The sequence below is a fragment of the Anomaloglossus baeobatrachus genome, chromosome 2, assembly GCF_048569485.1.
Source record: "Anomaloglossus baeobatrachus isolate aAnoBae1 chromosome 2, aAnoBae1.hap1, whole genome shotgun sequence".
In the NCBI taxonomy this organism is placed as follows: Eukaryota; Metazoa; Chordata; class Amphibia; order Anura; family Aromobatidae; genus Anomaloglossus; species Anomaloglossus baeobatrachus.
In genome coordinates, this window is record NC_134354.1 from 786,194,684 (window position 1) to 786,208,713 (window position 14,030).

The 14,030-nt window shown below is 53.7% G+C and overlaps 1 protein-coding gene across 1 annotated transcript in view; it reads right to left on the bottom strand.

The window, feature by feature from the left end:
- The window catches only part of C2CD3 (C2 domain containing 3 centriole elongation regulator), a 155,134-nt gene that overhangs the window by 72,694 nt on the left and 68,410 nt on the right, over nucleotides 1-14,030 (bottom strand). The window contains exons 19-21 of the mRNA XM_075333991.1: nucleotides 742-914; nucleotides 536-659; nucleotides 190-458 (exon numbers count right to left, since the gene is read on the bottom strand). Of these exons, the coding sequence (XP_075190106.1) occupies nucleotides 190-458; nucleotides 536-659; nucleotides 742-914 (566 nt within the window). The remainder of the gene's footprint in view (nucleotides 1-189; nucleotides 459-535; nucleotides 660-741; nucleotides 915-14,030) is intronic.

Consider the following 14,030-nt stretch of genomic DNA (forward strand, 5'->3'; position numbering starts at 1 on the left):
ATAGACGACTAAAAATTAGAGCTAGAGGCTACAGTGGGGAAAGACGGGTGAAACATACAAGTCAGGTGATGGCCAGAGAGTGATATTCGTCATATACTCCCAGGAGCGCCTGTTCTGTATATGCCATGCACACTGTCAGTCATGGTGGTAGATGTCTGCCCTCGCTCAGGGGGTATACAGGGCTCTTACCCGATGTCACGCACTGGTGATAGATGGAGAATGTGATTTCGGAGGATTGGAGGACCTCCGCCAGGCTGCAGGCCTCCCCGCTGCTCCTCTGTGTCACCAGATTACAGGGAAACTCCGAGTGATGGTCAAACTCCGGGCAGAAGCTGCGAGCGATCGTACGAGTGTTGCGGACCTCCATCTCCGGCAAGAAAGACGGGCGGATGGTGATGAAAGCGTTCACCCCGACATCTGCGCTGTACTGGAGCGACGCGTCACGCTGTGCCAGGACTCTGTGTGAAAGAGCGGATGTGAGACAAGGACCGGACCCGGGCGTCTGCTCCCGAGGCGGCCTTTGTGTGGACAGTACCTGGCAGCAGCCTGCAGACCCGACACCCTGTGGATCTGCACAGAGATGGAGGCCATACGGGTAGCCAACATGCCCGCGGAGCTCCTGATGGAACGTCTGTACGTCACATTCACGTTCAATAACCCTGCGGACAAGGCAATGTGATGGGTCATCGGGGGGGCACTGCGGCATACACTTACCAATGCACTGATAATACGGGCGGGTACCTGAGGATGGAGGCTGAGCCTCCGCGGAGGCCTCACTCACAGGAGACAGCGGCAGGCAGAACGCCTGGATCCCCGGCTCCTCTCGATGGTGCATGGTGACCATGGCGCACAGACGGGACAGGGGCAGCAGAGCCTTGGCCACAAGCTGGTCCCGGACATTGGGGTAATAATAGCTAAAAACAGGAAAAAAGTATTAAAAAAAGGGTTAAACTGAGCACGATTCACCCCCGTAACATAAGATCAGCAGTGGGAAAAAAAAAAAAAGTTCCTGCTGCAGCCAGTCATCAGCCACTGATTGGCTGCAGCCTGACATCCCGCCGGTGCTCCGGAGGAATGACAGGTCCGGTACGGAAATAATATACCAAATCCTATATTGTAGAGGACAACTCATCAGGCACGAGGGGTTTTAGAATGACAGAATTTGATGGAGCTTGTTTGCGTGCACACCGGATACCATTTTTGGATACATACGACATACGAGGAGCTGCTGATAAGTCTTTGGCTTTACCCAAAAAGAGACGAGATAGGATGATGAATCTTTCCATTTCTTCCACATACTCTCCACTGATGTCACTTCTTACATCGTATTCCAAGCCTAGCAACAAGAAGGATTTCGGTTGTGCCTCAAACCAGGCATCTGTAGCAGCCATGGCATCAAAAATGGTGTGACATTTGGTCCCTTGAGGTGTTTCTTCAGGTTTGGAAACAGATGATAGTCGCAGGAAGCTAGATATGGTGAATAAGGTGGATGGTCACCAGCTGGAAGCTCAGCTCTGCCAGTTTTGCCGTGGTCGCTTGTGCAGTGTGAGCGGAGGCGTTGTCTTGCAGGAACAAGAACCCTTTGGACAGTTTGCTGCGTCTTTTGGCCTTCAGTGCTGCCTTCAAATGGTCCAAAAGTTCAAAGTAATACCTTGCATTGATAGTGGAACCCTTTTGAAGGTAGTCCACTAGCAGCACTCCCTCCTTATCCCAGAACACAGATGCCATCACCTTAGTGGCTGATTTTTGCACCTGACCTTCTTTGGATGAGGAGAACCACTGTGCCTCCGCTCTTCTGACTGCTCCTTGTTTTCAGGGTCATACAAATAAATCCAGGTCTCATCCATAGTGACCGGTCGCTCCAGGAAGTTCTGATCAGTCCGGAAACGCTGACAAATGGAGCGGGAAGTTGTCACTCGCTGCTTCTCTGATCTGTGGTCAGACATTTGGGGACCCTCTTTGCAGATGGCTTCCTCATGTCCAAATGTTCATGGATAATGACACAAACACGGGAAATCCCCATGATGTCTGCTATTGCTTTAGCTGAAATCTGTGGATTCTCCAGTATGAGGTTGTGCGCAGCATCGACCATCTCCGGAACAACAACAACAACCACTCTCGGGCGTCCAGGACGTTCCTCATCATTGGGGCTGAAGAGGCCCGTTTTACATTTGGCGACCCAGTTCTTACCTGTGGAATATGAAGGGCATTGATCCCCCAATGTCTGCGACATATCACCATGAAGATCCGCAGCGGACTTTCCTTGCAGAAACAAGAATTTTATCCCTCCTCTGCTCTCATTTTGTTTTCCCGCATGTGCAGAACACTGTTGCCAGAAGCAACAAATGCAAAATTTTGAAAAAGAGAATTTTGTTTACTTACCGTAAATTCTTTTTCTTATAGTTCCGACATGGGAGACCCAGACCATGGGTGTATAGCGTCTGCCTCCGGAGGACACACAAAGTACTACACTAAAAGTATAGCTCCTCCCTCCGAGCATATACACTCCCCGGATGACAAATCCAACCAGTATAGTGCAAAAGCTGAAGGAGGACATCCACCCATAAGTAGAGATAGAGTAAAACCCGGAACAACCGGAACTTCTGTCTACAAGAACAGCTGGTGAAAACACACGGAACAAGAAAACTGCCAACAGGCAACAGGGAGGGAGCTGGGTCTCCCATGTCGGAACTATAAGAAAAAGAATTTACGGTAAGTAAACAAAGAAGGGAATTTTGTTACTTACCGTAAATTCCTTTTCTTCTAGCTCCAATTGGGAGACCCAGACGATTGGGTGTATAGCTACTGCCTCCGTAGGCCATACAAAGTATTACACTAAAAAGTGTAAGGCCCCTCCCCTTCTGCATATACACCCCCCGTGGGATCACGGGCTGCTTCAGTTTTAGTGCAAAAGCAAGAAGGAGGAAAGCCAATAACTGGTTAAACAATTCAATCCGAAGGAACATCGGAGAACTGAAACCATTCAACATGAACAACATGTGTACCCGAACAACCCAAAAATCCCGAAAGAACAGGGGCGGGTGCTGGGTCTCCCAATTGGAGCTAGAAGAAAAGGAATTTACGGTAAGTAACAAAATTCCCTTCTTCTTCGGCGCTCCATTGGGAGACCCAGACGATTGGGACGTCCAAAAGCAGTCCCTGGGTGGGTAAATTAATACCTCAAGTTTGGACTGTAAAAACAGCCCTTCCCTACATGGAGGCAACCGCCGCCTGCAGGACTCTTCTACTTAGGCTGGCATCCGCCTAAGCGTAGGCATGCACCTGATAACGCTTGGTGAAGGTGTGCAGACTCGCCCAGGTAGCCGCCTGGCACACCTGCTGAGCCGTAGCCTGGTGCCGTAATGCCCAGGACGCACCCACGGCTCTGGTAGAATGGGCCTTCAGCCCTGATGGAACCGGAAGCCCAGCAGAACGGTAGGCTTCAAGAATTGGTTCCTTGATCCATCGAGCCAGGGTGGATTTGGAAGCCTGCGACCCTTTGCGCTGACCAGCGACAAGTACAAAGAGTGCATCCGAGCGGCGCAGGGGCGCCGTGCGGGAAATGTAGATTCTGAGCGCTCTCATCAGATCCAACAATGCAAATCCAATTCATATCGATGAACTGGATGAGGAGAAAAGGAAGGTAAGGATATATCCTGACTGAGATGAAAAGAGGATACCACCTTAGGGAGAAACTCCTGAATCGGGCGCAGCACTACCTTGTCCTGGTGAAACACCAGGAATGGAGCTTTGGATGACCGCGCTGCTAGCTCGGACACTCTCTGAAGAGACGTGACCGCTACCAAAAAGGCCACTTTCTGTGAAAGTCGAGAAAGTGAAACATCCCTCAGAGGCTCAAAGGGCGGCTCCTGGAGAGCAATTAGTACCCTGTTCAGATCCCATGGGTCTAACGGCCTCTTGTACGGAGGGACAATGTGACAAACCCCCTGCAGGAACGTGCGTACCTGAGGAAGTCGTACTATGCGCTTCTGAAAGAATACAGACAGCGCTGGGACTCGTCCGTTAAGGGAGCCGAGCGACAAACCTTTTCCCAAACCAGATTGCAGGAAGGAAGGAAAAGTAGGCAATGCAAATGTCCAGGGAGACACTCCCTGAGCAGAGCACTAAGATAAGAATATCTTCCACGTCTTGTGGTAGATCTTGGCAGACGTCGGCTTCCTAGCCCGTCTCATGGGGGCAATGACGTCTTGAGATAATCCTGAAGACGCTAGGATCCAGGACTCAATGGCCTCACAGTCAGGTTCAGGGCCGTAGAATTCAGGTGGAAAAACGGCCCTTGGGACAGTAAGTCTGGCCGGTCTGGTAGTGCCCACGGTTGGCCGACCGTGAGATGCCACAGATGCGGGTACCACGACCTCCTCGGCCAGTCTGGGGCGACGAGGATGGCGCGGCGGCAATCGGAGCTGATCTTGCGTAGCCCTCTGGGCAACAGTGCCAGAGGGGGAAACACATAGGGTAGCTGGAACTGCGACCAATCCTGAACTAAGGCGCCTGCCGCCAGAGCTCTTTGATCGTGAGACCGCGCCATGAAAATCGGGCCCTTGTTGTTGTGCCGAGACGCCATTAGGTCGACGTCCGGCCTCCCCCAGCGGCTACAGATTTCTTGAAACCCGTCCGGGTGCAGAGACCATTCCCCTGCGTCCATGCCCTGGCGACTGAGGAAGTCTGCTTCCCAGTTTTCTACGCCCGGGATGTGAACTGCGGATATGGTGTATGCTCTGTCTTCCACCCACATCAGAATCCGCCGGACTTCCTGGGAGGCTTGCCGACTGCATGTTCCGCCTTGGTGGTTGATGTATGCCACCGCTGCGAAGTTGTCCGACTGAATTCGGATCTGTTTGCCTTCCAGCCTCTGCTGGAAGGCTTGCAGGGCAAGATACCCTGCCCAGATTTCCAGAACATTGATCTGAAGGGTGGACTCCGCTGAAGAGAGTCCTTGCCCGTCTGAGAAAGGGGTACGTTCCTGTCTATGGACGTCGACTTCCCATCCCATTGGCGAAGAATGTCCTATAGAAGTGGACGCAGATGAAACTGCGCGAAAGGGACTGCCTCTGCATGAGGCGTCTTAAGGGGTGTGACTGGCCTTGAAGGAGAGACTGCACCCCCGTCTGTAGTGAATGCTGTATGTCCAGCGGGAGCTGCACTATCGCTGAGAGAGTGTGAAGCTCCATGCCAAGACATGTCAGCGATTGGGTCGGTGTCAGATTTAACTTTGAAAAGTTTATGATCCACCCGAAACTCTGGAGAGTCTCCAGCGCCACGTTCAGGCTGTGTTGGCATGCCTCTTGAGAGGGTGCCTTGACAAGTAGATCGTCCAAGTAAGGGATCACAGAGTGACCCTGAGAGTGCAGGACTGCTCCCACTGCTGCCATGAACTTGGTGAAAAGCCGTGGGGCTGTCGCCAGACCGAAGGGCAGGGCTACGAACTGAAGATGCTCGTCTTCAATAACGAATCGTAGCCAACACCGGTGCTCTGGAGCAATCGGCACGTGGAGATAAGCATCCTGATGTCTATTGACGCTAGGAAATCTCCTTGAGACATTGAGGCAATGACGGAGCGGAGGGATTCCATCCGGAACCGCCTGGTTTTCACGTGCTTGTTGAGCAGTTTTAGGTCGAAAACGGAACGGAAAGAGCCGTCGTTTTTTGGTACCACAACCAGATAGGAGTAAAAACCGTATCTTGTTCCTGAGGAGGAACAGGGATTACCACTCCTCCTGCCTGCAGAAGAGCATCGGCTCGGTCGGGAGGTGAGGAAGTTCTGAAGATCTAGTCGGAGGACGAGAACAGAACTCTATCCTGTACACGTGAGACAAAATGTCTCTCACCCACCGGTCTTTGACCTGTGGCAGCTAAATGTCGCCAAAGCGGGAGAGTCTGCCACCGACCGCGGATGCGGAGAGAGAGGGCTGAACGTCATGAGGAAGCCGCTTTGGTAGCGGTTCCTCCGGCTGCCTTCCTTGGGCGTGATTGAGCCCGCCAGGAATCTGCGCCTCTCTGAGCCTTTTGAGTCCTTTTGGACGAGGACAATTGGGACCTGCCCGAGCCTGGGAAGGACCGAAACCTCGACTGTCCCTTCCTCTGTTGGGTGTTGTTTGATCTGGGCTGGTGTAAGGAAGAGTCCTTACCCTTGGACTGTTTAATGATTTCAACCAATCGCTCACCAAACAGTCTGTCACCAGATAATGGCAAACTGGTTAATCACTTTTTTGGAAGCAGAATCTGCTTTCCATTCCCTCAACCACAAGGCTCTGCGTAAAACCACGGAGTTGGCGGACGCCACTGACGTACGGCTCGTAGAGTGCAGGACAGCATTAATAGCGTAAGTCGTAATGCAGACATTGCGAGGTTAAGGACGCCATCTGCGGCACAGATGTACATGTGACAGTGTCCACGTGCGCAAGACCAGCTGAAATAGCTTGGAATGCCCATACGGCTGCGAATGCCGGAGCAACCGACACGCCGATAGCTTCATAGACAGAATTCAACCAGAGGACCATCTGTCTGTCAATGGCATCTTTAAGTGAAGTCCCATCTTCCACTGCAACTATGGATCTAGCCGCAAGCCTGGAGATTGGGGGATCCACCTTTGGACACTGGGTCCAGCGCTTGACCACGTCAGGGAGAAAAAAGGATAGCGTGTATCCTTAATACGATTGGAGAACGCTTATCTGGATAAGTGTGGTGTTTCCGGATTGCTTCTCTGAAGTCAGAGTGGTCAGAAAAGTACTCAATATACGCTTGAGATACTGAAAAGGGATTTCTCCTGCTGTGAAGCTGACTCCTCCACCGGAGGAGCTGAGGGAGAAATATCCAACATTCCCTTGATGGACGCTAGAAGATCATTCACTATGGCGTCACCATCCGGTGTATCCGGATTGAGAGCGGTCTCAGGATCCGAGTCCTGATCAGCTACGTCTGCCTCATCATACAGAGAGTCCTGCTGGGACCCTAACCAGTGATGAAGCCGAGTGCCGCTCCCAGCGAGCTCGCTTAGACTGTCTGGGACTGTCGTCCGTGTCAGAGCCTGCGCCCTGGGATGCATGGGACCCCCCCGGAGCACTGATTTGTTCCAAATGAGGGTGGCCAGGGAGCATTGTATCAACATTGCCCATGGTCCGTCTGGACTGCAAAGTCTCTAAGATGTTAGTCACAGTCACAGACAATCTATCAGCCGAAACTGCAACTCCGTCCCTGTCCCTGGACAGGGTTCACAGGTGGTTCCTTTGGCCACCTCTAGCAGAGACCCCGGCTGATCAAGTGCTACAGGGGAGCATTGCACACAATGGGGACAGTGGAACCTGCCGTGTGGAACAGTATCACGTGCAGTACAAGCAGCATAGAAAGCCTGTGCCTTGGCACCCTTTCTTTTTTGCTGCTGTTGTCTAGGCATCTAGAAGTATATAGCCAAGAATAGCGACCGTACAGTGCAATGTATAGCATACAAGCAGAAAGTACAAATGAACACTTCAGCACATGCAGTACAAGCAGCATAGAAAGCCTGTGCCTTAGCACCCTTGCTTTTTTGCTGCTGTTGTCTAGCCATCTAGGAGTATATAGCCAAGAATAGCGACCGTACAGTGCAGTGTATAGCATACAAGCATAAAGTACAAATGACCACTTCAGCACATGCAATACAAGCAGCCTAGAAAGCCTGTGCCTTAGCACCCTTGCTTTTTGCTGCTGTAGTCTAGCCATCTAGGCATAAAGTACAAATGGTATTAGTGGGGTCAGCACTTCAGGTGCTGCTTACCGCCCGCACAAACGCGGGTGTGTGGTCGCCCGAATCCTGTAACTGGTTGCCCAGAGCTTGTCTCCCTTCTCCAGCCCAGACTGCGTGCAGGAATGGCTGCCGGCGTCTTGTGAAGAGGGGCGGGCCGTGGGCGTGCCCCAGACAAGAGCGGGAAACTGGCGTCCCACTGTGTCCAGTGAAGGGGGCTGGAGAATGCAAAGCAGACTCCAGCTCTCGGCGCTGACTTTCTGTACAGCGTCCCGCCCCTCCCCTGACTGGCAGGGCTGGGGGCGGGAACGAAGCGAAAACTAGGCCGCAAAGCCGGGGACTCGAGTAATAAGCGCGGCCGTCCTATGTGCACGGCCAGCGCGGAAGTCCCCGGCGCACCACAAGTCCCAGCCGCGCCACAGTGTAAAACACCCCGCAGCGGCCGGCGCGGCAGTTTCTAACACATAAATTCACTCAGCAAAGCTGCAGTGAATAATAGCACAAGCGCTCCGCGCTGTTGTCCCCGGCGCACTAGCACTCCCAGCAATGCTGGTGTGTGTGTGCGCGATGTGTACGGGGACACAGAGTACCTTAATGTAGCAGGGCCCTGCCCTGACGATACCCAGCTCCATATCCAGCAGGTTCTCCGGGTCTGTGGATGGAGCCCGGTCTCAGTGCCTGGAGACCGGTAAGATCCCACTTCACCCAGAGCCCTGAGGGGGGATGGGGAAGGAAAACAGCATGTGGGCTCCAGCCTCCGTACCCGCAATGGGTACCTCAACCTTAACAAACACCGCCGACAAAAGTGGGGTGAGAAGGGAGCATGCTGGGGGCCCCATATGGGCCCACTTTTCTTCCAACCGACATAGTCAGCAGCTGCTGCTGACTAAAAACAGTGGAGCTATGCGTGGATGTCTGACCTCCTTCGCACAAAGCATGAAAACTGAAGCAGCCCGTGATCCCACGGGGGGTGTATATGCAGAAGGGGAGGGGCCTTACACTTTTTAGTGTAATACTTTGTGTGGCCTCCGGAGGCAGTAGCTATACACCCAATCGTCTGGGTCTCCCAATGGAGCGCCGAAGAAATTCTCTTTTTCTTCATCGTTCCTTATGGGAGACCCAGACCATGGGACGTCTCAAAGCAGTCCATGGGTGGGAAATAAACAGAAAACTGAGAAGTAGGCAAAACCTAACTTCACAAATGGGCGACAGCCGCCTGAAGGATGCGTCTGCCCAAGCTCGCATCTGCCGAAGCATGAGCATGCACTTGGTAGTGCTTCGAAAGGGTGTGCAGACTAGACCAAGTGGCAGCCTGACAGACCTGCTGAGCCGTAGCCCAAGAGGCACCGACAGCTCTGGTCGAGTGCGCCTTAATCCCCGGCGGGGGAGGCACCTGAGTACATTGGTAGGCATCGGATATTGCCGACCTAATCCAACGAGCTAGGGTCGGTTTAGAAGCCGAGAGACCCTTGCGCTGACCTGTGGTCAGCACAAAAAGAGAGGTGCACCGCCTAAAAAACAGCGGTGCGTGACACATAGATCCGGAGCGTCCGCACCAAATCTAAAGCATGCAACGCTTTCTCAAAGCGATGCACAGGGGCCGAACAAAGGGAAGACAATGAAATGTCCTGGTTAAGGTGGAAAGGAGACACCACCTTAGGGAGAAGGCCCGGAGTCGGACGGAGAACCACCTTGTCTTGGTGAAAAAAAACAAAAAGGGTGACTCCGAAGAGAGCACAGTCAAATCAGAGACTCTCCTGAGAGAAATTATGGCCACCAGAAAGACCACTTTCTGTGAAAGACGAAACAACGAAACCTCCCTAAGAGGCTCAAAGGGGGGTTTCTGTAAGGCCATGAGGACCAGATTAAGGTCTCAGGGATCCAGAGACCGCCGGTAAGGCGGAATGATGTGAGATGCGCCCTGCATGAAGGTGCGCACCTGGGCCAGCCGGGCGATACGCCGCTGGAACAACGCTGACAGAGCCGAGACCTGTTCCTTGAGGGAATGAGGGACAGTCCTAGCTGCAGGCCGGACTGTAGAAAGGACAGGATGGTCGGCAAGGAAAAAACGGCCAAGGAGCATGGCCGGAAGAACGACACCAGGACAGGAAAATTCTCCAAGTCCTGAGGTAAATCCTGGCCGAGGAAGACTTCCGAGCCTGAGTCATAGTGAAGATGACCTCGGAAGGAATGCCTGAAGCCGTAAGGACTCAGGGCTCAAGAGCCACGCCGTCAATCTGAGAGCCGCAGAATTGTGGCGGAAAACGGACCCTCTGAGAGAAGGTCTGGCCGGTCCGGGAGATGCCACAGTACCTCTACGGACAGACGGAGCAGGTCTGGGAACCAAGCTCGCCTGGGCCAGTCTGGGGCGATGAGTACGACCCGACGGCCCTCCATTCTGATCTTGCGCAGGACTCTGGGCAAGAGAGCTAGAGGGGGAAACACGTAGGCCAGACGGAACTGGGACCAATCTGGAACCAGCGCGTCCGCTGCCAAGGCCTGAGGATCGTGGGAGCGAGCCACATAAACCGGGACCTTGTTGTTGTGCCGGGATGCCATTAGATCCACTTCCGGAGTGCCCCGCCTGCTAAATTGACCGGAACACTGCCGGGTGCAGGGCTCACTCGCCGCTGTCCACGGTTTGACGGCTGAGATAATCTGCCTCCCAGTTTTCTACGCCTGGGATGTGGACTGCGGATATGGAGGACTTGGAGTCCTCCGTCCACTGAAGGATACGTTGAACTTCCAACATTGCTAGGCGGCTGCGAGTCCTAGGAGTACAGCCCTGATTTCCAGCACATTGATCGAGAGGGCTGATTCGGACGGAGTCCAAGTGCCCTGTGCTCGGTGGTGGAGAAACACTGCTCCCCAGCCGGATAGACTGGCATCCGTGGTGGGACCAGAAAGGAGCGTCCCTGGGACAGAGAGAGGGGCCGAAGCCACCACTTAAAGAGAGCTCCTGGTCTGTGGCGACAGAGCCACCAGCCTGTGCAAGGAAGAAGTCCCTTGTCCCAACAGCGGAAAATGTCCAGCTGCAGGGGACGCAGATGGAACTGGCAAGGGGAACCGCTTCCATTGACGCCACCATCTGACCCAGCACCTGCATGAGGTGCCTGATGGAATGACGGCGGAGCCTCAGCAGAGAGCGAACCGCCAGATGAAGGGACTGCTGTTTGACTAAGGGCAGCTTCACAAGTGCCAGCAGAGTCTCGAATTGCATCCCTAGGTACGTAAGTTCCTGGGTCGGGGTCAGAGTGGACTTGCAAGCGTGGCGAGAGTGAGGGAGACACTCCGCTGAGAGTGAGCGAGACACTCCGCTGAGAGTGAGCGAGACACTCCGCTGAGAGTGAGCGAGACACTCCGCTGAGAGTGAGCGAGACACTCCGCTGAGAGTGAGCGAGACACTCCGCTGAGAGTGAGCGAGACACTCCGCTGACAGTCTGCACTGGATGAAGCCCTGACTAGAAGGTCGTCCAGGTAAGGAATCACTACCAACCCCTGGAGGAGCAGAACCGCAACTGGTCTGCCTCCCAGTTTTCTTGAATACACGAGGGGCCGTGGCTAACCCAAAGGGGAGAGCCACGAATTGGAAATGTTCCTCTCCGATTACAAAACGTAGCCAACGCTGGTGTGAAACTGCGAATGGCACATGCAGAGAGACATCTCTGATGTTGATGGATGCTAAGAAATCTCCTTGGGTCATTGACTGATCGCAGAGATTCCATGCAAAATTGCCGCACCTGAACATGCTTGTTGAGAAGCTTGAGATCCAGGTCGGAAAGCACCGTCCTTTTCGGGGACTAGGAAGAGATTTGAGTAGAAATCTCAGAACCGTTCCCAGTCGGGAACTGGTACAATTACTCCATTGGCCTGCAAGAATGCCACGGCCTGAGAGAAGGCAGCGGCCTTGGAGCAGGGGGAAGTTGTCAGAAAAAATCTGTTTGGCGGCTGGATAGAATTCTATTCTGTAGCCGTGGGAGATGGTATCCCGCACCCACTGATCGAAGACGTGTTGAAACCACACGTCGCCCAAGAGGGAGAGCCTGCCACCGACCAAGGACGTTACTGGCGCGGCCAGATAATCAAGAGGAGGCTGCCTTGGTGGCAGCAGCTCCTGCCGACTTAGGACGCGGCTTCATGCGCCAGTTGGTTTACGGACCTTGGCTGAGTTAGTGGACGAGGCCAAGGGCTTAGAGGACGACCAGTTAGAGGAAACGAAAGGAACGAAACCTCGACTGGTTCCTGCCCTGGAAAGGTTTCCTGGGTTGTGGCATGGAAGTACTCTTCCTGCCAAAAGCTTCCTTAATAATTTCATCCAGTTGTTCACCGAATAGACTGGTCCCAGCAAAAGGGAGTCCAGCAAGGAACTTCTTAAGAAGTATCTGCCTTCCATTCTCGAAGCCACAGGAACCTGCGGATAGCGAGGGAAGTAGCCGAGGCCACCGCAGTGCGGTGACAGTCTCCAGCTATAGGATGAAAAGACTGAAGCCTGGAAGTTAAGGCAACCATTTCGGGCATAGATTCCCTGGTGAGGGAATGCATCTCCTCCCGAGAAGCAGAGATGGCTTTGAGAGCCCGCACTGCTGCAAAAGATGGGGAGAACGAGGCCCCTGCCGCCTCATATATAGATTTGGCCAGAAGGACAACCTGGCGGACAGTGGGATCCTTAGAGAGGTGCCGTCAGCCACTGATACAACTGTCCGGGCTGAGAGTCTAGACACCGGAGGGTCCACCCTTGGTGAATGAGCCCACTCCTTGACCACCACTGGTGGAAGGGGGAAACAGTCATCAGAACCACGCTCTGGGAAGCGTCTGTCAGGACAGGCTCTGGGCTTGGTCACAGTGACCTGAATGCTGGAGTGGATAAGGAACACACTCCCTGTTCTCTTAGGCAAGGTATACTGATGCTTTTCTGCCAAAGAGGGGTTGCTCCCCTGATACAGGCGGATTGAGGTCCAGTATAAATATAATGGACGCAATCAAATCATTAGCATCTGCGTCACTTTCGGACAGATCAATGGGGTACATGGAGAAGCGTCCGAGCCCCCAGTAAAGGCATCCTCCTCGTCCTGCGAGTCAGCTCGTGATCAGAGCCGCGGGACGAGGAAGGAAAGGGGACCCTGCGTCTCCATTTTAGGAGGACGGGGTCTGAGACCAGATGAAGAATCCTCTGTGAGCTTTGCTGAGCGAGCCGTAGCAGCAGAAGCGCCCTGAGAAGGGGGCTGATGCATGCTCAGCAGTGTCCGGGACAGCTGTCCCCTGGAGAGAGGGATTCTGCCCAAACCGGGGGTTCAGCCACCGGAGCCGGAGCAGCCGGAGGGACCACTGGGGATAAGCCTCCAGGCTGAGGGACCACTATGTTAGAGCAGGCATCACAATGAGGTTATGTGCTCGGTACAGACAGTACGAGTCAACATGCGGTGCATAATAAAAACAGCCTTGCAGCCCTGCTGTGATGTGAGACATGCTGCAGAAGTGGGGGCTCTGTCCAGAATGACCCCCAGCAGAGCATATAAACAGAGTATATAAGCAGCAGCACAACCAGAGGTTGTGGCTTGCCAGACCGTTTAACATAGGGGCATCTCTGTGCCCTCCAGATCCCCCAGAAGTGGGGGCTCCCAGAATGACCCCCAGCAGAGTATATAAACAGAGTATACAAGCAGCTGCACAACCGGAGGTTGTGGCTTGCCAGACCGTTTAACATAGGGGCATCTCTGTGCCCTCCAGATCCCCCAGAAGTGGGGGCTCTGTCCCAGGCCCCCATTTGTCACAATGTGTTTGCAGACATTGATCTCTGTGCCCTAGAACGCTGAGAAAATGGCGTCCGCAGCGAGGAGAGGGGGCGGGGCCTACTCTGAGAGCAGGACGGAGGGCCAATGAGGCATACAGAGGAGGGAAGCTTTCCTCAGTGAGGAGTGTCCCTTCCCTGTGCTGAGCAGCCGCTGGGCGGAGCCACACTGTCCCACTGCACTGACTGACATGCAGGGGTAGAGAATCGAAACTAGGCCTCAGGCGAAGCCGGGGCCTAGATTTAAACATGCAGCCAGCATGTGAAAACTGGAGAACCGGCCGGAAATGTTAACACAGTTATAAAACACACTCTCCCCAATAAATAAAGTACAAGGGACCCCTAGAAAGACCACTTTCTGTGGTAATAACGTCTCAGTACTTAGCTTGAGACGCAGGTGCCAGGTCCCTGGGGGGTCATCGCTCCGTCCGTCAGGGTCCTGAAAGGGCTGCGGATGGAGACCGGTCTCCTGCAAAGCAGTGAGAACCGTGATGGCTCCCA